The 27,499-nt window shown below is 38.5% G+C and overlaps 1 protein-coding gene across 2 annotated transcripts in view; it reads left to right on the top strand.

Moving 5' to 3' along the window:
* The first annotated feature begins 8,699 nt into the window (after positions 1 to 8,699).
* LOC120777811 overlaps positions 8,700 to 27,499 on the top strand; it is a 178,162-nt gene continuing 159,362 nt past the window's right edge. For both annotated transcript variants that reach the window (XM_040109347.1, XM_040109348.1), the window contains exons 1-2: positions 8,700 to 9,656; positions 14,004 to 17,414. In XM_040109347.1, coding sequence (XP_039965281.1) covers positions 17,378 to 17,414 — 37 coding nt within the window. In that variant the 5' untranslated portion in view covers positions 8,700 to 9,656; positions 14,004 to 17,377. The remainder of the gene's footprint in view (positions 9,657 to 14,003; positions 17,415 to 27,499) is intronic.

Below are 27,499 nucleotides of genomic sequence, written 5' to 3'. Positions count from 1 at the left end.
GGTTTTGAACCAGTTCTTATTAATATACGCAGCAAAATTTTAGGTTTGTTTCATGTGTATTTTAACGCTTCATCCAAAAAATTTCTGAGTATCATAAATTCCACAATATTTTGTTATTTCAGATCTTCAGATAACTTAAAGCATGACATGTAATTTTATAGACGGATATATGAAGAATACATATATGTATGAGCGAATGATAATGTGTCGAATATTGTCCTTGCAAGCCACTTTATTGAATGGGCATATCCGTAATAAATTGCGCTCTTCAGAGTCTTCAAATTACACACCGCCAACGAGTGAAACTTGTGATTTGCCAATCGATAAAGCAAAGTGTTAAATATCAAGAGTTCACCAGTGACTACTAAAGAGCAAGGACACCAACGAGCCCGAAATTTGACGAGAATAGTTTCTACTGATTATACAAGCAACCATGCCTTAATTATGCAACATTGTGGTAATTATTTATTTAAAGGGCCGGTATGACGTTCGTTATGACATCACTCTCGAATAAGTACAAAAAGCTACTTTTGAGGGGTATAATTGAAATGTGTATATAAGTTACATATTATCTAACATGCTTGTTAAGTGTGTCAATAAAATGCATAATTGGATGAAATTTGTGTGAGTGTAAAGTCACTTCGTTTACTGCCTACGAGGGAAACTAAACTACACTTCAATAATTTATGTTTTGACACTCATTATTGGTTAACTGATGCAAATAACTTATGCGTAAGCTGATAACATTTCTATGTATTACCTTTCGAAGGTAAGTGTTTATATTATATATGTATATGACGTCTTAAAATTCACAGAATAAAACTTAAATTAGTTCTTCATTTCAGCGTCTGAAAAAATACTAATTTTTATTTTTCGTAGTCAAATGTCAGCAGTTTCTCTGATCCAAATTATCTGAAATAAAAAAAACAAAAGGATTACTTTTAGGATAGATAAATACGAAAATGATCGAAGAAATAGCCAAAATTTTGATTTTAGAAAAAAATCTTTTTTGCACGAAAATTTACACTGTAAAGTGACTTAAAAACTAGAAATTTTGAACAGAAACTTTATTCCTACGATCAGTATCTAAGAACATCTTTTGAAAATTTTAAGTCAATCGGCCGAACTTTTTCAGAGAAATATTCCTCACCGACTTTGAAAACATCGTTTCGGAAAAACGCATTTTGGCTACTCCCGGTTACGGTTCCGCCTACTTTCAAACGCTCGGAGACGTCTTTACAAATACGCTCATTACTCCGAAACTATTTTACGGATTATTTTGAAAGTTACAGGCAATATTCTAGAATATATATACATTCAAAATATGCAAAAAAAATTTCGATTTTTTCTAAATTACATATCCACTTGTAATAAAAATCTTATATTGACGATGTACAAAGTCGCAAACCATCAACTTCCGTCTAAATAAATTAAGACAGTTACAGCAGAATGGGCATCAGTCCGTTCGTGCCATAGAGTAGAAGTAAAATAATACGCGTCACATGAAGTAATACCGCATCAGGCGGTTTTGTGCGAGTGTCTTGAGTTAGGAGTAGGTTGGGTTTGGCAGATTAAAGTTCCGCACTGCGGCGTACGATGCTTCTCCCTACTATAAAAAAGGTGCGTTCCAAAGTAAACAGGACTTAAAAAGAACAAAACAAATGGTTTTTTCGGCAAAATCAATTTATTTTATTCAAAATAGGCTCTTTATGCTTCAATATAGCTTTTTGCACGGTCCAAAAGCATGTCGAACGAGTGTTTTAGCTCGTTTTTGAATGGCCTCTACGTCTGCATAAGGTTTTCCATTCATGGGCAATGAATTTTTCCGAAAAGGAAGAGGTCGCACGGTACCATATCAGGTGAATACGGGGGGTGATAAATGGTTAAAATGTGATTTTTGGTCAAATAATCGGTCACAAGGGTCGATCGAAGAGAGCAATTTTTGGTCGTCAGTCAATTTGTCCGGAATAAACCGTGCACACACCTTTCATAAGCCCAAATGTTTGGTCAAAATGCGATAAATCGAAGTTTTGGAGATGTTCAATTCCATTTCCAAGAATTTAAATGATGATTTCGGCTGATTTTGGATGAATTCACGTACAGTTTCGATGGAATGTTGATCGTCATTTATGTCCTCACGACCACTTTGAAAACGCTGAAACCACTCGTGCACTCTGCTGCGGTATACGCAATCATCGCCATAAACTTGTTTCACCAATTGAAACGTTTCGGTCAAATTTTTAACAAATTTTAAAACAAAATTTAATGTTGGCTCTTTGTTCGAAGCTCATTTTCGCACAGATGACACAAACATACTGACACAGAAAATGCAATAACTTCACTTCAAATCAATGAAATGTCATGAAATTTGCACTGGACAATCGATAAAGACAGCAGATTTCGACGCACCAGTCGACATATAGATGGCGCCACCAGGGGGCGCTAGGTACAAAAAATCCTGTTTACTTTGGAAAGCTCCTTGTAGACTTATTACAGTTAAATCCAGCTGTAGTTGGAAGAGTCAGTGCTCAAAAATCGGTGCAGGGATAACTGAAGTCACACAAGGCTATGAATGCAAAACGATGGATTCAAGCACTCCATAGGGCATAAGCAATTGGCAGGATCATGAAGAATTTTCACCTCTAACGCCACTTTCCTACTCCCAAACGTTTACCAAAAGGTTTAATTTTGCGGTATTTTACTGCTAGAGTTAATATTTCTGGTTAACTATGACTTTGTTCGATGTTTTAAAGAACCGTTGTAAGAATTTCGTTTCGAAAAATCAAAAACTACACATTCACACAAGGAAGACAATGTTAAAATTGACTTTTTACTTTACTAAATTGGTCAAATATTAAATATGCTTGGACATGTTTTTCCACAACGTCGCTGTGGCGGGCGAGCGTGGCACTTTGCGCCAGTCTTTGCTGCATCATCATAATTTTCACGCGTTTCTAATTCGTTTGTCCTTTCATTCATAGCAGTCGTTTTTCAAGGTTTATATATTTTCGGCAACACGTACCATGAGCCACCCGCGCTTATGTTCGCACGCTTGTACGCCAGCATAAATACCACATTCCTGGCATTCAAGCGCTTAGACCACCATATGACGACTGGATTTTTAATGAAAGTCACATTTGGCAAAACGGAAATAAATCACTAAGCCCGACACAAAAACAACGATGGAATTAAACAAAACACACAAAATTTGTGCTTACAGCATTGTGTGTTCCTATGAATGTGCTTATGTGCTTATGTACAGTTATAATGTACACATATCGTCCTTGACACATACATACATGTTTGCGACACACATACACACTTCACTTGAATGGATATTTATAAATAACACTCTTTGGCGGAAGCGCACTGCCTCACTCCACCCCTCAACGCGGACGTACGTGTAGATTACTTTCACTGCCCCAAAAAAGTGGCTATTTAACGCAACACTAACTGGCAGCACATGTTGTGGCCCAAAAAACTGACCTTTATACCCAACGCATATTTCATGGCCACATAATTGATGAAAGAGTTTGTTAATAAAGCGAAATTCCGAAAATTGGAGTCATTTTTCAATATACCATATTATCAATTATGGGTTTCTTCCTTTGCCAGTTTTTTCATTTGTTCATTCGATTTTTTTCACATACAAGTGTACATATATGCTTATTTTTCAAATTCAAAAGGAATATTGCACTTAGAACAACTTTGCGTTGGGTTTAAAGAATGAAAAGGGAAAATACAATAAAAAGTTAATATGTGAAGTATTTGGAAACGGATTAGGAACTGTTGTGCAGATAAACGAGTATTAAATTCGACTGAAAAAATACTCACTGTCACTATTCTAGATCATTGATATTATATGTGAGAAGTCAGATAAAATAATGGCATTAAGTAGAAACAATAGTTTAACTATTTGCCTTTGGAATTTCTATAGACTTTTTCTTATAATTAATATGGTATAAGAATAAACTAGTTAAACTAAATCAGATCTTCTAAATAAGAAACATTAATTTCACAAATTTTCACTTTAAAACATAGTAGTGTGAAGAAGTATTAAGCAAAAAGTATTCAATCCGCGTAAATAACGTGAGTTCAAATTATGTTCAACGTCGAATTAGCTTCTACCCGAAAAAAAACTTCGAACTTAACGAGTATGAGAATATCAATCCCTCAGCGTTATAACTATAAATCACCCTAATACCTTAGACGCATGTATATGAAACGATTGATGTTATCTGTACTCTCCAGTGAGGCGTCCGACAACTTTTAAGCCAACCTTTGGCGATTTATTCAATATCAAATGTTATACGTGTACTAGATTATATTTTTCTTAGCTTTTTACACACGCTCTGATAAATATATTTTGTCATGTAATATGCCAGTTCGAACATTCTTAACCAACAATTTCATACAAAGTCATTAAATGTACCGGTAGTGGACTAAAGTAATTACTCTAGCCTCACAATAAGCAATAAAACCTCAAAACAATTGTTCAGAGTATAATAATTTATGAAATCTCTGTGGATTAACTATATTACTGAGCAACAAGGAAACCTCCAACTTACTAATTATGGTAAATGCGGAACTAAATAATGTGTTCAAATATGATGCAATCATTTATTTAGATTTATTCCTGTATGTGTTTGCACAAGAAAATGATTTGAGGGTTAGGCCCTCACAACTAAAAAGTATTGATGAATCTTTTCAGAAGGCAAAGTTTGTATGTGCAACTTGCAGGACACTAAAAACCTCCCTCTAAGGAACTGTCACCAACCCTGTAACCGCGCTTGCATTAATTGAGGGTGGTGTTTAATTCTTCTCATTGAAGTCCAGGTCCCACTTATTTCAGAGTAGCAAAATTGCTGAGTATTTCTGGATAATCCCCAGTTTCAACCTTCAGCAATACACTAATTAAATTATCAACATTTATTTTGCCAAGCGTAGAAGACGTTGCGTTCCCATTGTTATAGCACACTTTTAAAGAATGTACAAGTCGCCTTCTCCAAATTCGCGACTTGTTCATAAGTTTAAATCTATTATAAATCTGGCCGTCCAGCTGCCGTGCCTCTCATTCTCCTATCTTCATTGTCATGCTGATATAGTGTCTTTCTTTATTCAGTCAATTACGCTCTTGTTATTTTCATCTGCTTTCTTTGGCTCTCACAGTTTTTTTCTTTCGTGCGCTAGAAGGTCAATAGGAGCATTAACACTTATGACTAATATTTCATTACCTGTTATAGTTCGGCAAGCTGCTGCAACTCTGGGGATTGTGATGCGCTGCATTACCTTACACCGGTTTTCCTTTTTTAGCACATCTGTCCTAATATCTGCTCCGTATAGTAAGACGCTGGTGGTTGCTGACATCATGACCTTTCTCTTTTCTTATGTGGGTCCTTCTTTGTTGGCCATCAGTCTTCTAAGATGGGATGTACCCGAAAGATAAAAGTGGGGTCCAGTCTTAGGCCTAGGTAATTCACAGCTTGTTGTGTCCTTGGAATATGCTTAGTCGTGTGCATGCTTATTACAAGAGAAATGTGCTTGTTCCTCAGCAGTAGTAGCTCTGTTTTTTCTGTTGCGAGCTGGAGATCATGTGAGTAAAGCTACGTTTGTGTCCGAATCATGACCTGATTCAGTTTTTTTCGGGCGTCCTCTATGTCTCGGTTACTGCGATTACTGGTACTATATCGTCCGCGTAGCCAATTAAATATGATTCGTCTGGGCGAAGAACACCAATTATTTAGACTTACATATATGGAGGCAATTAGGCTAAACTTGCGGAGAAAGAATATACTACGGTCTATTAACATATGTATTTTGGAAAAAAAAATTACAGAAGAAATAACTGGTAGATCTTCCCCACCATGAATATGGGTATATGTGTGTATATGAACTGTAAAGGAATGAAAGGAAAAAAGCAGGAAATATTTCAAGAAATAAGGTTTCTACGTAGATTGCCTTCTACGTGTCGGGATTTGGTGGCCTTATTGTCGCAACTGCATCGTAAAGTTCGGCATTTTTGATTTTATGCATACTCATAATATTTTGACAAACGAGTGCTATTTGTTTTCTTTACAGTAACTTCAAATATTCTTCCCAACCAGTTCTCATCTTTTTTAAATTTCGACGTAGATTATCTCAGCAATCGTGTATCGATGAACTTGATTCAATTTTAGGCAATGAAGCTCCAACACATGTACCCTAAAAAAAAAATCTGTTGACAAAAAAATTAAATCAATTTTGTCCGCCTACAATGTCCCCACCTTCTAACAATTCTGCTGAATATAAAAAATAGTGATATTGGTTGTCCGCGTGGCTGACCTTCACTGCCGAATTTTCGATGAAAAGCAATACTTTACAGTAATTAGTGTAAAAATTCTAATGATAGAAGGGACATGCAAAAACTAGTAGAGCAAAATTATGTTAGTATATATGTATGTGTGTAATAGCATCGTAGCCTATGCGCCTGTAAAGAAATTTGATACCGTTATCTCTCGTTAGCCTACAGTTGCTTTTAACGCAATGTTATTATTGTTTCATGCAGCCGCTGGCGTTTCATTTCCCATAATTTGTGCCCTTATTTCCTTATGTCAACTTTTTCTTTAATAATTTTATAGGCAATTCGTTCCATTATTTCGTTTGACTTTGCCTGCGCTATTCGATATTGAAATTTCATGTCGTCTTTGCTATCTGTTTTAGGCCGCAAGCAACAAGTTTCTCTTGTTTGCTTTTATGCTGTGGAGAGCACTTTATTGCGGTATCTATTTTTCATGGCTACCTCGCGGCTCAACTTCAAGGACAATTTTAGAATATTTGAAACTGTTAGCATTTATTGTGTATACACAATATTTACAGAAATTGTAAATTGCTTTAAAAAATCTTGTATACTATGTAAGCATTTGTCAGTTTGGTAGTCGACAAAACTATATGCGGAACAGGCTTCGTTGATGGCTCGAAATACTGGGCAATGAGCAATCATTATTATAGTCAGAGACTAAAATGTATTGTTTATTAGCGAAGCGGAGAATAGTATAATCTAAACTTTTATGCTTTAGTGAGAAACTAAAGTTGGAGAATATCCCGCTCACATCTCATAATTTTTTTTCTAATCTATGGTATATGTATGATGTTTCCAAATCGGCTAAGATCATAAAATATGGTAACAAGTTCAAGTTAAGAGCTTTCCACGCTTGGAGTTTTCCACTTTTTAGTCAAGATTATAATTTGCGCGCCTAAAAAAAATTTGTCGACAAATGGGTTTTCGCGCGAAATTAAAAAAAGTCTTACTATTTTTTGCCCACAGTATTTAAATTACCTCACTTATTGTATTGACAACTGCCTAGTCAAGACCTTCTGACTTCCGAAATGAAATTAAAAAAATGTTGATGATATTCTATATAAATCTATCCATTCCATTCATAGTTATTTTCATATAACGGCAAATTATCCACTTCCGCGTCGACTTGTTCGCATTATTTAATTTGGCGGTAAGATTTTTCTTGTTTTCATTTTGTCACAATATCTCACACAATCTCTTCTGGAAAGGCGTTACATACATACGTACGCACTCTTACATGGTAATTATGGAAACACATAAATGCAATAAAACAAAGGCGACAATGCATAAGGAAAGAATAACACCAGCAAAACAAATTCGGAACCGTTAAAATCGGCACCTCGAATGTAGGACAAATTCACTACTTCGTGAAATCGCCGCAAATTTGCTCTTCGCTTTCATTTCTCGTTTTCAAACGAAAAGAGAACAATGCGCTTCGACAACTGCGCATGCGCTCTCTTAATACTCTTAGCATAGAAACGATATGTGCAATAACAATAAACAGCTATTTTTGAATTTTCAAAATTTATTATGCTTCATTATTGTAATAATAATTATTATTAGCGTTACAGAAAATATTTTTAATTTTTAAATCTGCTCTCTATGGATTTATTGAGATACTATGTTTCGCAGCAAATGAGTTGTTTATATTAAATCAAATCTATGAATGAACTAACCTTATTTTGGGTTTTATAAGGTTAAGCTGGATAATATTCTTAGCTGCCTTTATAATAATATTTGACATGACGAAGCTCTCTACAATGGTTAGTTTTAATATCACTGGAATGACTTCTATAAAAGCCAATCTTGAAAAAATGTCAATATTTTTGTTTTTTAAATTTCAAAACATTGTTCTTCTTATTCAAAATTAGTTAACACTTGTAAAGAAACTTTTTACTTCATTATGCAGTACATACAGTATTATTTATAGCTAAATTTATCATAATTTACACTATAGTAAAAATCTAATTTTGTTAGTACTGAATTAGAAATTTCTTCAATACTGCAGTGTGATAACAATCTAGGCATCTAATATTAATCCAGACTTATAGCCATTGATAGGAGATGATTTATGCTTTTATCGACAGCTCTAGGTGAGCGCAGCTCCATCAGCCGTAATCCTTCTTCGGCTATGTGCGGCACAGAGAGTCGCCTGCCCTCGTGCGCCTCTAAAAGTCAACACAGAGACCATGCTATATGCTAACAAACTCAGCCAGCACCGCTTTTTGCGCTCTCGGCAAGCGAATTGTGCCGTCTCTTCGCCAATTTCTTTGTCGTGTTGCATGGAGCTGCTGGCGCGCTGCTCGGCGCTAAAATTGTCGCTGCTGGATGTCAAAGCGCCAAGTACAAGGCTCACAGCCAACAGTGGCGGACGCACATACACCAACAGGCTGGTGGCGAATCGGAAAAACAGCGCGTCGCAATCAGTATCAGTGCAACAGCGCCTGAGAACGCAAGCAAGTGAATCGACTAACGCTCCGTCTGTAACACCTGATGTGCGCGACGCACAGACTGAGTCGCGAATCGTATTGATTTGAATCGAATCGAACTACTTGGTACGAAATTTAACGAGTGTGTTGCCCTCAAACACGGCGCCAGAGTAGTGTTGTGAGTAGTGAACCGCGCGCCGCGTGTCAAACGTCAATTGCATTGCGGAAGCGTAGCGACCGTCGCGCACGTGATAGTGACAGAGGCAGAGGCAGTGACAGTGAATGTGACAGTGTGACTGACAGCGCGATTGAACGTAGCTGCGTTGTGCAAAGTGGCATAGATTCGAAGGAAGAAGCGCTCATTGAACCTTCCTATTGCCACAAATTCCTTACCTGCCCTTTTTCGCTCAACCGCCAATTTGCATTTGTTGTTAACCAAGGCACGTACAAGCCAAACGATAAAATCTCTAGAACGAATATAGCTAGACGAAAGCGGAGTGCGAAGCATGGAAACCCATGTAAATACATACATATGTAAATATATTGGCGGTCGAGTGTTGGTGATGGCTAAAAGCTTGTGCAGGTGATAAGCGAAACTAAAAAAAAATCCAAAAATAAAGAAGCAGAAGAATCTGAAGAATAGGCTCGTGCTTAAAAAGTGAAAAGTGCCATTAAATACGCAAATACGTGAAATTCAATGAACGCGTAAAAAAATTTGTGTTTTGTTTTGGCTGTCAATAGAAGCGCCACCAACTCCAACAACAATGCGTCCATTGCGTCTTCCCCTGAACGCTAATGGTTTGGTATTTGCACAGTGAGGCCGGGGCTGTGATCATAACATCACGAACATCCGCAGGCATAGATAATCGAAGATGCTGTAAAAAGTGAAGGTGATTTTTACTGAGCAGCCAATGAGTGTTGTAAAATATTAATAAGAAAGCCCATAAAAAGTTCAAATCCAAATAACATCAGGTATTATTGATAAGAAATTTGCGTGGGATGGACGCTTGATTGGTATTAATACCCAACGTTATTAAGATTACTTATAAATACAGCACTGGATTCTAAGTAGATTGAACCTCCTCAGAAATAGAATAAATTATTATAGTGCAGAAAATGAATTGATCTTTATAAAATTTGGGTTAGCTATGTAAGGCATTTTGCTGTTAAAGTCCGCTAGAATATTCTGCGAAAGAAATATACCCCGAATGGCTCGAAAGATAGCCTCGCTGCCGACTAAGAACAAACGATCCTTTGCTGAATCTTGTAACGAATTACTTCTGCGATAAGAGTATCATAATTATTACCTGCGTTAAGCTCTCTTTGAGCTGTCTCTTGACAAGATTTTCTAATTTTTAAGCCTGTTTTGTTTATGGCTGCCTCCACATATCCGAAGCGTGAAAAATATGCCGATTAATTAAAGAATATTTCGTAGCGAGCACGCCAAGCATTGAAGAATTCCATTTATTCTACGAAACCATTTAAATTGCCACAAATTGTGAGTAGTTTTTTGACATAAATATTTATCAGCAAATACTACTTAAATGAAACGCCAAAACAACAACAACAGCAATGCTGTAATGTCTGTTTAATGCGGCTGCTTTGCTCATCTCGCTTTAGCGTCACTTTGATCTAAATCCACTTAGTGAGTGGGTGCGACAAGGGTGCTTAACTGGGGCCGCATGTGTAGAAGAACGTTTGTTTTCGTTTCTATTTTTGTTTTTGCGCCAAACATAGCACCGCTGACAGGCGTACCAAAGGCCTGCCGTTTATGCACTTGCTGTTCTGTGTTCTCCAAGCGTGAAAATCAATGTTAACGTAAACAATTTATGTTTTGCCGATTCTGCATTGGCGTCTAGCTTTTCACACTTGGCTCGACGCCGTCAGTGTTTTGTTGATATGCTTTTAAAAGATTGTTTTGTAATTGGATGCTTTTTGCATGGCTACGAAAAAAATGTCTCAAGTGCTTTAGTTTGTTTATTTTCCGATTAAAATGTGAAGAGATCTGCACATATAGCACTGGCATAAAATTAATTGTCAAAATCAGCTATATTTCTTTGATATCAGTCTAAAAGCAATGCTTGGAAAGCACAATGCTTGTAAAGTTAGTGAGAGTGGCTGAGAGAGTAGTAATTTGTGAGAAGAAAAATACTTTTTCAAAATTTATATTTCAAAATTAATTACTGAAAATAAGCCAAGATCGGCAATTTTTAGCAAATAACAAAGACCTGCTTTCTCAGCCTGATAATATTGTGAAATGATCCTCCTTGTTCATATATAAGGTTTTCAATGATAGAAAACAGCTATGCTGATTTCAAGGGTATCTTCAATCGTAAATAGCTTTACTTTTACTTTATCTACATTCAACTATTCCAAGTTTTTACTTTTTTATGTACTTATAATTTTTTTGTGAATTTTTCAAAGCCATTTCCGAATAAGAAATTTCAATCTTTTTTGCTTTCATTAAGAACTACTTAAGCTAACCTACTTATAATTTTTTTGTGAATTTTTTAAAGCCATTTCCGAATAAGAAATCTCAGTCTTATTTGCTTTCATTAAGAACTACTTAAGCCAACCTTTGAACGACGTAGTCATCTCATACCCATTTTCTCCAATATGCTTCTAATTAGTACAACGTTCATCACTAAGACTTTACTTTAAATTTAATTGAACTCGTGCATCATTCGTCCGTGCACTTGAACCACTTAGCTCTACGCCCTCACTCATCTACATAAACATACTTATATGCATACATATGAGCTTTCAATCCAATCTAATGAAAGCAAGTGCCAATGCATACACACGAGTGGAAATGAATCTCGCCATTATATGTCAATTGGAAGGATCAGAAATAGAAAAACTCATCGCCGCTTATTGAACCGGCCTCGACGTTTCTGCTTGACGCTGTCAATGAAAAGTTCATCATTGACATTTTGAATTCATTGAGCCGAGCTGAGAGATAAAACAAGCATGGAGAAAAACGGCCGAGTATGCAAATGAAAGCAACAATTGCACAGATACAGAGCTTGACATGTGCCCGTATGCATAAATTGGTTATATTGGCTGCAATAACGTTAGTATTAACCTTGCAACATCGCATCTGCTCTCGTAAATATAGCGGCAATGCACTTTCGAGTGGCAAGCCTGGGTATGAAAGCACAAAGTGAATGTTCTTCAGCAATTGCCTGACAGACGCTTGCTGATGCACTGCGAGAAATGAGAGCCGAATGCGTCTATCCTTAGAGGCTTTAGAAAGGCATGAAGAAAGCCAGCGATTGTACGAATGCTTAAGTCGGATCGAAAACGCAAATTCATTGAAATATCTCTAGAACGAAAAATCGAATAATGTTTTAGCGATATAAAGGTTTTTTTTATAAAATTAGTTAGTTGTAGTTTTGTTTACCCAAAGGTTGCTTGTAACAGATATACCAAACAGATATATATAGAATTATATATCGACACCTAATATCCAAAACAATGTCGAAATTGAGTTTTTTATTGTTTACGATTCACTACATCATATTACATACATATATTTTGCATAAAATTTCAAGTTTCCGCTGTCAGATATAACCAATATATAACCAACATATAACTAATATATAACCATTTTATAACCAAAACTCAAATTTTGCTTCAATTTGAGTGGTTTTTATTATATCAATTTTCGTTATTTTGGTGACGATATACATACATAATGTATATTTACGTATGCATAATAAGGAAGAGCTAGCTGCAGGCCTAACTGCTTAATTTTAAATTAGAAATGAAAGGAATAGAAAGTTTAAAGCAACAATTTTTCTATTTTAACCAGCTACGCGCAGCTTAATTAAAGCAAAATATAATTGATTGACAGCTTTTTAACGAGCATTGCCATCAGCGCGAGAATATATTAAGCTACATGTAAACGCGTATGTATATATTCTCTCAAGTAATGAGTTGCTGAAAGGTTTTTGACCATTTGCTCTTCGCGCGAACACCAGGAGAGAAGCAGGAAGTTTCTGCTGTGGTAAGGGTGCAGCCTTCAGTCCTCAGCCTTCAAGAGCTAACTGTGCATGTCTATGTATGTAAATTGAACACCGAAATAGCTAAGCGAGTGTAATATGGCAGGACGTTGAAGGGTAGGTATGACAACCGAAAGTGATGGAGCGTAGAAAATTGAAAATGTAAAGCGCAAATTCAATGGGCGACGCAAGTGGTCCATGCTGCAGAGTATATTTCAAAACAGAAGAATACACAAACTAACATACAAACAGGGCTACATGTTCTTTTGTTTTTTGCTATGAAGTTTGATAGGCGCGAAAGCAAGCCCCTAGCGTTCGAAAGCGATATTTCCGATACTATTGAAATGCAAGGAATTCAATGGAGTAGAAACAAAGCGCCTTAAAGATATTAAAGTGTTAAGAGAGTTGACTAAAATGCGATTGGCTTTATTCAATTTCTAAGGTAATTGTGCGAGTTGGCAATCTGCACTACATGAAGACATACGGCAAGACTAGTATTTTTGGTCGACCCTCTTTGCCATTTTTCCGCCGTCAATATTCCATCAGTGTAAAACTTTTCTGGTTTCTCTTCGCCTTTTCGGTTGATCAGTTCTGGCCGCTTTTTTTTGATTGCTTGCTTCAATCTCATAAGTTGTTGACAGTTAAATGTGGAGTCAATCGTTCGACCGTGCTGTGGTAGCTCATGGTGCATGATTCCTTTCCAATCTCACCAAACACTCAGCATAATCTTTCGAGGCGTAAATCCTGGCTTTGCGATCATTTATTGAGCTTTACCACGCTGGGACCATATTCTTTTTGGCACATTATTGTCGTATTTGATCCACTTTTCGTCCTTTGTTACTATTGTCTTCAGAAATGGTTCGATTTCATTTCGGTCCATTAAATTTTTCACAAACAACTCATGTGGTACTCAAACATCGAGCTTCTTTTTGTAGCCAGCCTTTTCTAAATTGTTCAAAACCGTTTGATGATGAATGCTGAGCTCCTTGGCGATGCCATTCCTGCTTATGTGACGGTCTTGGTCAATCTTTTCCATAATTTCATCCACTTTTTCAACGATAGGTCGACCAGAGCGTGGTTTATTAGGAATTCGAGTATGCGTAAATAAGTAGTCTCCAATCCCTTAAACTAACCTTTTTTGAAGATAGTGATTAGTTCTAGGTCTAAATACTATTTTTAAGCCTCACGTTTTTTTTGCTCAACTAACTTCGTTATGTTTCTGTTTAATTGCAGTGTTTTGTGGTCTGCCATTCGAACAATTTCTCAAGAAGCGACGCCGCATACAAACGTATTGTTGACCTTTCGGTGGAAGGGAAGTGAGTAAGCAATAATATTAACCGCAAAGGCCATTCAAGTAACAGAGAAAGGCAAAACTACAATAGCCATAAAGCGACAATTCAATCAAATAAGTGCGGAGAAACGAAATAGTGCCAAAGCAGCAATGAAGAAAAATGTGAAAAATGATAAGTGGCTAAGCGGGTGAGGGAATAGAAGAAAATCGGTTACACAAATGGCTGTAGGTTTATAAATGGCCAGTCATTTTTCCATTTATTGTGCTGTGACAGCTATGCTGGCAGCTGGTGCTGGGCAGCCGCCAGAAAAATAAACAAATAAACACTATTACACAAATACGCAACGAAGCGATATTAAGCGGTAATTGAATGAAACCGAAAGTGAAACCATAAAGGTAATGATTTAATTGAAATTTGACATTTCTAGTGCGGCCATAAGAACGAGTCAAAGCCATTTGTTAAAAACGCGCGTTTCAGCCGACAAAAATACAGCCATATGTACAATTTATAGGGCACGACACGGCGTATGAGTGATTTAGTGTATTTGTGCCCGACTCGGGGTGCTTACAAAACAAAGCCACAGCTTACTGTTACCAAATAATGCAAATGCGCTTTTATTAAATTCAATTTCCACATTCGATCCGAAAATTGTTGCGGCTTAAAGGCTTTGGCAACATCAACAATAACTGCAATAACTAAAATTGCCACGTAACAACGGTTAATCAGTGGTGTGGCAGCGCACTGCTGGCAGTTAATTTACGCATAGCTGACGCGGCCCACCATACTCACTGCCTACAAAAAAGCCCAACTAACCCAAAGCAAAACAAGTGCAACAAACGAAAGTACAACAACGATTTGTGGGCGCGCCAACTGCGAAATCTGCCGTGAGAACTGCGCATATTTGTGCGTTTGTGGCGCCACAAAGCACCCACCAGCAACGATGTGCCGCTGAGTGCTGCCAAACAGTCGAACTTTTCCGCATACGCACGCCCGACCGAGTTCGAGTGAAAAAGGCACAGCCGGCAGGCATTCATGTGGTCGACTGCACAGCGCTGCCGCGCGGCATTAGCGCCCATTATTACTGAAATAAAAGGCTATCAGCGCTTCGGTGTTAAGTAATTAAGCACCGTAATTCCCTCGTTGTGAATTGCCAACGCGCACGTCATGTGGCAACAACGCGAAATTGTTTGCGCGAGCAAATATTAAAAAATTAAATTTCAAACAAATATCGCAAATATTTGCAGCAGCAAAAACGCTTGCAAACCGCGCCGCATTCCGCGCTCACCACAACTTTAAAGTAAAAAATAGAATTTTACACGAAGTACCGTAAAAAACGGTGAGTCTTTTATTTGCATGTATGAAAGTGTTTGCTGCACGTATCTATGCACACCCACACATACCAACAAAAATCGCATAATACAGCAAAATAATAAAGCGTCATTTTTAACACAAGCTCTTAATTAAAATTCTGCAACAGCGCGGAAACTGGAGTAAAACAAACAACTGCGAACACGATTCAAAAGCAAAAGCGAACGAAAAAAGGGAGAAAAAGGCGAAAAGCCGCGACGTTGAAACCGGAAAGCGCCGAGTGTGCAACAAATTGGGCAACTATGATCAATAACCGCGCCGATAGAAAAATTGCTCGATTGTGCTAGAAACCGTGGCGCTGTATGCATATTTGAATAAGTGAAGTAAAAATAGACCACACGGATATACAGCAAGCTGAGATATGCAAAATCTGCCTGATTGACGCGTCACATTGCAAGCAATCGGCGCCGACACCGAAACCGGAGCGGAAGTCTATTTAAAAGTGAATCGATTGCGGAGAGCTTGAGCTTCTAAAAACAAAACACGAAAGATAAAAGTCAAATTGATTAAATATAAATAAACAAAAATTCGTAAAATTCGTAATTCTTAATGAAAGGTAAGAACCGACTCAGAGGAAATAATACAGAAATAATATAATGGGTTTTGAATCAAAAAGCGTTTAAAAAATTTGAATAAATAATTTCAGAGTAAAAATAGGGGTTTATTAAAAATGTTGAGATTCCTTATAATATCCCAAACAGAAAATTATTAAAGTGAAGCAAGCAGTTTTCGAGTAATTGTTTATTTAAAAAATATTTGAAAATAATAAAAAATTCAGATTATTGCGCAATTTAAACTCACAAAAGTGAAAATAACATCAAGTTTAGTCCAAAGCAACGCTTCTTAGAGTTCGCTGGCCGTTTAAGTGGCCGCAAATAAAAAGCAGTGTCTGCGTCGTTTAAGCGCACCAAATTTTGCAGACAAAAGCAGGACGTACGAAAGCGTGGATTAGCAATAAAAACGAATGTTGTTGTTGTCTGTTGTAGGCGAGCACACTTTCGTCGAAGCGTCGAATTAGCGAGCGTTTCCGGGGTCGCGTGTGAAAATTGGCAGTGAATTGCGGCGCGTCGGCAAACAGTGCCACATATCGACCGTTACAAACTCGCTACCATCCGACCAAGCTCTACGCGGGTAAGTGGGTCGGCTAGTGTAAAAACAAATCCGTATACTGTACCGGGCGGCGAACGCCTGTAAATACGCATACGCCCAGGCGCTAGTCGAATGCAAAGCCGGATGCCGGAAACTGAGTGGCGGTAACTAAATAAAGCTGGTAAACGCGAAAATAACAGAATTGCACAAAAAGTGTGAAAAATAGTAAATAAGTGAAATATAACGGCCCAATAAATGCAATAAAAGTGAAGTGCAGACAACGGTAATTTACGACGAAAAGGCTCGTTGGCCGAGCGGAAATCGCGAAACTGTGCAACCGCCAACAGAAAAACCAAAACGAACGCCTAAAAAGCGGGTTCAAAAACATAAATTTGGGCACTTGGCGCGGTCACTTTGCATATGTAAATGCATGCACACACAAACAATTTTACATAGGCGCTTGCGTGTTTGTCTGTCGGTGATTTTGTGCGCGATTCTCGTCATTGTTCGGGTTGTTTTTTTGATTCACTCACGGTGAGTGGCACTTGCCGCACTCAAATTTTGACGCGTGAATGAGATTATGCAATTGGGCGCTTGTGGCCAGAGAGCCGCTTCTATAAACGCGTAAACGTGTGTGAGTGCATTTTGGTTGGATATTTTTTGCAGTTTTTGAAGTGAAGTGTTTTTGTGCTTCTAAACGCATAGAATATTTAACATCAGTGGAAAATTATTTTTACAAATAAAAATCGTTCGTGGAAACCTAGGCGCTAGCTCGGTTACCTCAACAAACAATAACGGTTAACGGTTGTTTCATTGCTGCTGCGAGCTGAGCATTTAGCTCACGAGCTGCACATCAAGATGATCGCCTTCCTGACGCTGTTCTTCTACATGACAAGTAAGTAGTCCTTTACGTTGAGTTTTTAAATGAAATTTTGAATATTGGACAAGTGAAATGCAGAGGTATTAATAGATCAAATATATTTTTTTTAGTTTTGAGCATACTTTTTTTTATGAATCTCTTTCCTAATAGACCCGAACTAATATCACAGGGTGTAAGTTTTACAACCATATACATCATTACAGCTAGTTAATAGGCACCTAATAAACCGACGACCAACAAAGACACGGCGATATTCAGAAGGCTGCGAAAAGACATATTTTCAAAGGAAATGTTGTGTTACAAAGTTATTTCTGTATAAACTTACATATATACGCATTGTTCAAGGCTGTCATTGGTTGTGTGTGCTCTGTGCCAGTATACTTATTAGTACTATCTAAGCATAAAGGGACGGAAGGCGAAGGCAATGCATCGACGAGCACAAAGCAAATTAAATGAGGAAATTTCTGCTGCTCCAGACTGCAATGCAGAAAGAAGTGAAGAAGCAAAGAAGGAATGTGTATGTAATTATGAGTGACTGAATATGTGATCCGATAACACACACGAGTATGTGCAGCGCTCCAATACTTAGGCAATGCTGGCGACACATACGTCGCATGGTTGGCACGGCAGTAACAGGTAAATGTGGAAATTATGCTCACAATAGACAAACAGAATGGCAAAGACAGAAGCGAGCAGCTGGAACTCGAACAATAGCCGAGTCACTTAGTTAGTTGTGTGCCAGTGAACGAGCGAAGAAAAGAAGTGAAGAGCAGTGCCAGCAGGTGAGTCTATTGAAATTATGGAACATTTCAAAGCATCATCCGACGATATAATACAACATCAGAGACAAGGCAATGACAGAAAGGCAGCAGCAGCAACAGAAATAACAGCAACAGCAAGAACAAGAGAAACAAAGCAATATAATGAGTGTCTAAAGAAAGGATGTGTACGAATGTGTTGGTTGCAATTTATAATGCATACCGTTCGCTAATGCTCCTGATGGGAAACTGATGATATGACAAAATTCCGACCACCTACACACATTGTTGAGCACATACTCCGGTGATTTGCATATAACCTAGAAGCCTAGCAAGAAATATCGAGCTGGCACCGAACTAGTCAGAAGAACATCAAATTTATCACAATTCACGGCAATTTATTAGAATGATGCGATGTGTGGGAAGTGGTTCCGACTTGTTGAAACCAAATCTCACCGAGATCCCGAGCTTCAATGTCAGGCATCAAATAATTGGTTATCATGGCGCCATAACGGTCACATTGACGGTTACGTTCTCACCGGTATTATCTTTGAGGAAATCCACCGGCTCACAAACCACACCAAACCGTTATTTTTTCTAGATAAGCATATAGCCTTAGAATTTTTTAAGGTTCCTCTTGTCCCAAATGCGGCAACTTTACTTGTTTACATACCCATTGAGTCACAAACAGGTCTCATCGCTGAACAAAATTCAGCGCGAAAACATGGGTTATTTTTGGAACTTTGGAGTGAAGCGATGGAAACAAAATACTGAACAAAAATAACATAACATTACAGCTGTCGAAAAAGGGCTATTGAAAAAAGTACCACTACTTGGATAAGCTAAGGTCTAGGATTCCATTTGTTCTTAATAACAGTTTCTAAATCGAGATGATTATTTCAAAATCTGAAATTGGAATATTTTGAGTCATGTTTAGAATCTTTTCGACGATAAACTATTATTATTTGATATTCCTTACTTCCTTTGATATCCTGGAACTTTTGGGTTAGGTTATTCTAGTTGAGATGGACCTGTACGAAAATGTATCGGCTGACTAGTCAGGCCTTTGTCTTGTTCTATCTGGTTGTCAAGTATTCATAACTTCTCCATTAAGCTGCATAATACATAAATGAAGAGTTTGCGTAATTACGCTATGACTAAGCAATAAATGCGTCTTACTGCTGTCTACTACAAAAGGCAAAAATCCGTAGTATATAAAACATCACTTCGTAAATCGTTGCGGCATGAAAACTTGAACTGAAACTATACATCCCATCCTCATAATCCAATAACTCAATCTCTCAGTATCCTTAACACAGAGTATACTATATGTTTCGTAGATATAAGTTGCTCTGTCTATGCCGAGGCTTTCTGGTACTACTAGATCCTATATAGAGCTTGTTATTAGCAATTTGAATGCTGAGGAATACAGCACATACACAAAAGTGGGTTCGCAACACCTTTTTACAAATCCCTTTTTTTTAATAAACAAACTCTCAAACGAGTAATTTGTCCGTGGTTAGTTGAATTTTTTTAATTTTCACGGTAACCTTGACTTAACCGAAAGCACTCCACAGTCGCTGAATTATTGCGCGATACAAAATTTTCAAGCAAATGCTAAGGAAACCAAAATTCACGGAAGCCGTGGAATTAGAAGGGCAACTGGAGGGTATTGAACGGCAAGTCGAACCCAGAGCAGCGACAACACCACTAATAATCGGAACATTCGACCGCCGATTTATCACCATCACGCACTCGAGAGGCGTTGCTTGTGGCCATAGGTGTAACAAACTTAGCGTTAATGGGTTGGCGGTCGAGCTGATGGGTTATTGCGGTCTAACTGCGGCACAATGGGCGCAACCATTACTGATGTTATTGGCGTGGCGATTGTTGAAATGCCATAATTTTTGCTGCCTTGCGCCACTTCTACATTACAATGCCACTTTATCGCGCGGTCGTTATATTATAATTTATCCGGATTTTCAGCGAAAACAGTCCTCTATTTACGCACACATATGCGAGAGTCGCAATCTCGCGTCGTTACGCATTACCTGGCCGCTGTCGCACCATATAAATTGTACAGCAGTGGCAAGTGGTGCTCGGGTAGCAAGGGCTGGCCTACATATACATGCGTAGAAACACACACACATATAGATATTATAGTACATGCACTTGTAATGTATTGCGGTCAAATCAGTGGCACGTTCGAGCGGCTCCGCTCGGCTGCTTGGTCACACGCAGTTGTGTGAACTAATTCAAACGCCGCGCACAGACATCTCCGTTAACCACTTCAATAATTTAGATACACACACACACACTCGCGCACACATTCGGCAATCACCTAAATTTTACCTCAGCCAAATTTGTTCTTCTCCGTCGATTTGGTGTTTGGCATTGTTGCACAGCTTCTGCGTCGACACATAAATCTGCTTTGCAGCATGCGGCACGCCACACACTACTAGGTTAGTGCAACAACAACAACGCAGGTTCCCTTCTGCATTCCGCATGTACTCAGGTGTATTGCAGAGTATCAGCGCTGCCACAATAAGTTTGTTGTTTGTGTTGCAAGTGAAAGCGACAATGGCAATATATAGTCAGCAACAAAAGCAATAACCACATGAGCCTGCAACGAATTTAAATGTCGCCTCAGGTTGCACACTACAAGTGATATGCGGCAACCCTTCATTGACAATGTGTGTGTGCGCTTATTCGGCATCTACACACACAAACACTTGGCAACCACATGCGTTTGTGTGAGTGAGCCGAACGCGCTGTTTTGTATGTAGAATTGGCAGAGCTCTGCCTTGGCTGCGCTCACCGTGCAATAGCAACAACGCGAACGCCCTGCAGCAGCCACAATCCACATCGCTGCCGCCGACCACTGCGAGGAGCGACGACTTTGCAAAATGCAACTCTGCTGGCGATGCGATTGCCATTTAAAAAATCTGTGCAGTGAAGTAATGGCGCCGGTTCTTGCGAGAGTCAAGCCAAGCCACAAAAGGAAAATAAACAAATAATTTGTGCAGAAGTCAAACAACAAAGAAGCGACGCATTATAACGGTATAAGTAAAAACAAATGAAACTTTGTCAGCAACATCAGCCAAAGGCTTGCCACACGAGCAGCATCATGGCCCGCAATACAATGGCATCAACAATGGCAATATCGTTGCTGGCGCATTGTTTTTGGACAGTTTGAAAGCAAAGCAGCTACTGTGTCGAGTGGCCGAGAGTGTCGCATAAATTAAAACTTTTATTGCGCAACTTTCAAAGTGGGCTGGCTTTGCATTGTGTATGTGCATTGGTATGTGGAAGGGAAAGTGCTCACAAATTTGAGGTTACACTTACTTGCCGAATTGCTCGCCGATCCTGCCTACCATGTTTTTATAATTATGTAGGATTGGCGCTTTAACTTTTTTTGTCATCTGATCATAATCCAATTAAACGATCTGAATTCTTTTTCTTCTTTATTTGCGTAGAGACCGTGTTAACCGAGTTAACAACAGCAGTCGTTTTTTCTTTTCGCAAGGTAGAGCCAATTAGAGATTCCCAGCGAAGCCAGGTCCTTCTCCATTTCTTTCCAGCGGAGTGGGGGTCTACTGCCCCTGCACCCTATAGCAGGCCGAGGATGATGAGTGAATTGTAGAGTTTCATTTTTGTTCGTTGAGAGAGAACATAACTTTCCAATTGCCTACTCAGTCCGAAGTAGCTCCCGTTGGCAAGAGCTATTCTGCGTTAGATTTCGAGGCTGATATTGCTGCTGGTGTTGGTGCTAGTTCCAAGATAGACGAAATTATCTACGACTTGGAAGTTATGACTATCAACAGTGACGTGGGAGACTAGTCGCGAATGCTACGACTGTTTGTTTGATGACAGGAGATATTTCATCTTGTCCTCGTTTACTACCAGACCCATCTGCCTCGCAACCTTATCCAGTCTGGAGAAAGCAGGACTAATGGCGTGAATGTTAAAGCCAATTATAATGGGTTGTCAAAAAAGTCTTGAGGTACTTTTATTGATTTTTTTTTTATTGAAATTGAAATGAATTTTTGATGACTCATGCCCAGCTCTTGACCGATGCTACGGCTGCTACTATGCCGGTCTCTTTCGACCAACTCAGCGATTTTATCGCAGTTTTCGACGACAGGCCTTCCGGAGCGTGGCGCATCTTCGACCACCTCTACACCAGAAAGAAAACGTTGAAACCATCGTTGTGCGGTGGAAATGGAAACTGTATCGGGTCCATAAACTGCACAAACTTTATTGGCGGCTTGAGATACATTTTTGCCTTTATCGTAGTACTCGTAGTACTGTAAAATATGCCGTATTTTCTCTTTATTTTGCTCCATGTTTGCGACGTTATAACTCACGAACGACTTTAAATAAACAATCAATCAAGCACGTGTTAGCGCGTGAAATGAGCTTTCCAAAAAGGTATAGCATGACCCGATGCGACGAATAAAACTAGAACTACGCGCTTTCAGCGCCAACTAGTGAAAATACCGCAAGACTTTTTTGACAGTATCATGTGCAGTCTTATCGAATTGTATCGATATAGTTCCGCAGCTCGAATTATTTTCTACAGTAGTAGATTGGAGAAGTCGCACGATAGTGAGTCGCCTTGTCTGGAACCTCGCTTGGTATCGGACGACTCGGAGAAGTACTTCCCGATCTTGATGGAGCTTTTTGTATAACTCAACGTCAGTTTACACAGTCGTATTAGTTTTAATGGGGATACCAAATTCAGACATCACGGCATTAAAGCAGCTCCTTTTCATGCTGTCTAAAGCAGCTTTGAAATCGTCGAGGAGATGATGAGTGTCGATTCTCTTTACACAGGTCTTTTCCAAGAGTTGGCACATGGTGAATATCTGGTCAGTTGTAGATTTTTCAGACGGTAGAGCTTCAGTATTTTACACAGTACGATCAAAAGAATCTTATATGCGATGATGGAAGAAAATTATCTCACAGTAGTTGACACAGATTGTAGGGTTTCCCTTTTTGTGGATTCGTGTGTAATCGGTCTGAATACGAATTCCTATTGGAACAGCTAGCTAATTCGAGAACCGCATCTGAGTCACTTGGAATTCCTAGAATGGAAGTAAATGCATTTATTAGCGCCGTGAAGAGGAAAATACGAATCTAAGTAGCATTTGCTGGCTCTAATCTTTTGTCTTTTGCAAAAAGTTGGAAGTGGCGAAAGCCGACAAATCACCAATCAATGAAATTTTCAATTCTTTAGCATATAGAAAAACAAGGACCCCAATGCCTTTAGGCTTCTGAGCACTTCAGTTTTCTCTTCCTCTAACTTTCAATGTATTAATAATTAATTACTTAACGGTAGGATTTCCAAAAGGTAAGAATACAATTTTGGCAGTCACTGTGTCTACTTTTTGCTGCTGCAATAAGTGCATGCGTGAGTTGTTTAGCTGAAGGTGTACTCATAATTCACAACAATGCTTTGTTTTCATTTCGTTTTGGTATCAAAACCCTTAAGGTTCTCTTTTTTGGCATTCTCGTCTGTTGGCATGCAATTAAAAACTGTGTTTTATGAACGTATTTTGTTCGCTTGTTTGACAGGTCAGTTGTGCCAATTTTGGAAATTGTGAAACTTTTTTAAGTGTTTGCTTAAGTTGACAAGAGGCAATGATTATATCAAAAGTGAAATTTCTCTTTATGGGACTTACGTCTAGCTTTTAATTCCATATACACAAGCGTACTGTTTCAGACACTGTATCGAAACTCGAGTTCTCTAGAGGCCTCGGAAAGAGGCATTTCAAAAAAGTGTTTGAAGCTTTATTGCATGTTTGAGTGATTTAAAAAATGAACAAAAATCCTGGGGAAGAACACTTGCCAGATTAAACTACATCATTCGAGTAGTTGAAGAGATTATGAGATGATTTTGTGCCACTCTCATCAAACCTTTGTTATTCTCGAAACTTTTCGAAATAGCTAATACTGTTTCGCGTTTCTTATTCGTTTAGCTTAGCTTATTTTTTCAGATTCCAAACCGTCTAAATTAATCTTCTCTTCTCTGTAATTAGCACACTCCCGACTCTTCTATTTACAAATTCCAAAAGATATTTCAAAAAAACTAGATTAAAAGCGCTTTTTGCATTGAAAAACTTTAAGAATTCAAAAAAGGAAAAGTCATTTCCAACCGCTTGCGTAGCTGTTGTTGTTGTTTTTGGAGTAAATGCGAGAAATTCAGATCACAGAGCCACAGGCAAATAAATGTAGAAACGTGCCCATTAACATGCATATTCATACGTTATTCGTTTGCAACGTTATGCCATTCTGAGGGTGTTTGTGTGGACTTTCGTGCACAAAAGACATTTGTAACCTCATTCCGAACGCTCTATCCCGATTTAAGTAAGTGGAGTGACGAGACAGAGTTTTTTCGGTGCTTGCTTTCATTTCTAGATCAGCCGGCGTGCTGATTCCTTTCGCAGCCTTCGCCATTCACCATTTCACTTCGAATATTCTATGCAAAGAGCAAAATCAAATTGCGCGCTGACACTTGCTGCTCTCCTTTGGCCTGGCATTCGCAGGTGACAAGTGAGAAATGCGGCTTGACACATACACACATATGCAAAAGCAACAACAAATGAATGTTCATAAGCACATTTCGCACATTCGCTCCGGCGAGCTTATAAACGCCAGCAAGTTGTTGAAAAATGCTAACAAAAAATATTAGGAAACGCAAATTTCTGTCAGTCAAATCAGCGACACTTGACACGTTTCCGTAACGAAATTTGCGCTTTGTGTTTACCTTATTTGTAACCTCATTTTGTTTCACTTTCCGTGCAAAAACTTACCCATTTCCTTGGCGGTAGGAGCACACCTTCTGTTACAGCCTGTTGCCGCAACCACTCCGGCAAGCGTCCGCCGAGACGTGGGGTTCTTCCTGGTCGCTGGTGTGCGCATTGGCATCTTGTTCGTGCGATAAGCGCGGAATCAATATTCGAGAATCTTTGTACATTCATAAATAAATACAGTTGAGGTGAACGAAAAGAAGATTTTTGCTAAAGGACTTTTCGCTTTTCTGGTAGAATTTGTTATTTTTTGTTTTTGTTGGTGTAACCAACTAATAAATTGCCAAAGTCTACTCAATTATTTACAAAATCCATTTCGGAATGGTTAAGCAAAGCTTCCTACAATGTATGAATGTTTACAAAAGTACAACAGTGGGAGAGTAGTGTATTAGTTTAAAGAGAATCCCAGGAAATATTTTCCAAGAAAGCAAGCGAAAGATGTCGGGAACATATAATTTCGGCTTTCAAACCTCTGTGACTTCCATTACCCTCATATTAGTATAGTTTTTCTATCTTTTATGTATATATTTTACTTCATTAATTAGCAATGGACAGCTAATCGAATTTAAGGCTTGAAAAGGATCTCGTATCTCCCTTCTTTATCACATAGTTGCTTTACAATATTTATGATAATTCTCGGTTTCAATTTTATTGCTTCGTATAAACATTTCCTATTATTTCCTGTTATTTATTCTTTATAGTGTTATGCTCACAAAGTCTTATAATTTTGTTCAGTGCTACAAAAATCAACCGAGAGAAAGGTGTTCCAACAGCGTTTCCTTAAGTACTCACAGGCATGGCATGATCAAACAGAGTTAATCCCAACACGCCGAATTCAATTTGTGTCAGCGTCAAATAAACGCACACCCTCCCGACAAAACTCCAGCTCCAATTAACGTGAGCTCGGTGACAGACAGCGCAAAGCAATTAACATAGTTGTCAAGCGTAAATCGTCTCGCCAAATGTCAACCGAAATTGTGTAACTTTTATTCTTCGCCTATTACCATACAATAGAAAACGGGTGTTCTTAACGGAATCTTGCGAAACTTTGTTTCGGTAGGCGCAGCTGTGGGTGTGTTTGTATTGGTAAACGGGGGTGCGCTATTGGCACTGCCCACCGAACCCCAGTGATTAAAGTTGATTTGATTGTTTGTTTGTTTAGTCAAGGTTGTTGTAACGACTTACCTGACAATCAAAAAGTCAAATACGATTAAAGCATACACACACTCAAGTCGAGTGAATTCGAGCATTGCGGATTTGTGCCACTTAAGGCTGCGGCAGTGTCGGCTAGACAAATGAGTATGTACTGTGTGTGTGCCTATGTAATTAAATGATTTTCTTTTTTGGACAACTAGAGGTATTTTAAGTTATTATGATATTCGAACTGCCCTGATCGTTAGCTTTCATTTGTGTATCTACAATGTATTAGAATGAATTTTACTCAAGTCTTAGTTCATTTATTCGATTTGAAATTATCGAAGACCGAAAAGTTTTTCATAAATACGCACATTGAGCTCGTTCGATTAAGGAATGAGGCGAGTATTTTAATAATTAAATAACTGTTTTTCAATTTCGGAAAGTTCTACTCGCGTACACCCTCATGATGGCAACACTTACTTTCCTCAAAATATTGACCTTTCGTTCTTTCACTGTTGCGTGACCTAAACGAAGTAGAGAATTGCCCTCATTAATATTATTTTATGACCGCCCTTCGGCTAGACCATTCGGCGAAGCGCGTTTTATGAGGTCATAATGTGTTCCAAACGATGGGTTAACGAGATTTCGATAGACTGATTATACGATAGCTTGCGAGACTATATTGTTGAGTGCAGGAGGAGTGTCTATGAAAGTTGGAGTAATTGTACCGCTAGAGAGCGTACGTTGGAGCACTAGTGATTTTGAACACTTCGAACACTTGAAACACCAAGGAAGATTTATTTTCATGTGTCTTTGCTCGCAACTCGCAACATATTTGCATATAAATGTAAGTTGGCAGCGAAGAGGATTGCTCCATCCAAAATGTGTCTGTTTCCCAATTTCATTGCTGACAGTAATTCGCGAGCGAAAATTACATTATGGCATGTTGTTACACAAATCACAGCGGATCGAGCGGCTTCCACATGACGACGCAGTGCTGACTCATGTGCGAAGTGCGTGGCAGCAATACAACCGCCAAGGAGTGGCATGGAAGCTAAATTGAAAGAAACAAACGCAACTGAAAGACACAAGCTTAGGACATTCAGCCGCTTTCAGCGTAGCTTTCCCGAGGCCTTTGTGTGAATTCTCATTATTTTCGTGTGTGTGTATGTGTTTGTTCTTGGTGTGAAATATAACATAAATCATATTTAACACAATAGGCGGCAAAAAGAGCAATAGGCAAAATTTCACAAGAAACAAGACAAAGCAATTCCCCCGTTTCTCTTCCAATTGTGGTATTTTAATTTGTATACAAACATATCATCTCCATGTGGTTGTACATATTAAATCTGGATCACTTTTCTTTATATTTATTGTGAATGAATATAAAAGT

The sequence above is a fragment of the Bactrocera tryoni genome, chromosome 5 (genome assembly GCF_016617805.1).
Source record: "Bactrocera tryoni isolate S06 chromosome 5, CSIRO_BtryS06_freeze2, whole genome shotgun sequence".
NCBI classification, from domain to species: domain Eukaryota; kingdom Metazoa; phylum Arthropoda; class Insecta; order Diptera; family Tephritidae; genus Bactrocera; species Bactrocera tryoni.
This window is presented reverse-complemented; position numbering and strand designations above follow the sequence as displayed.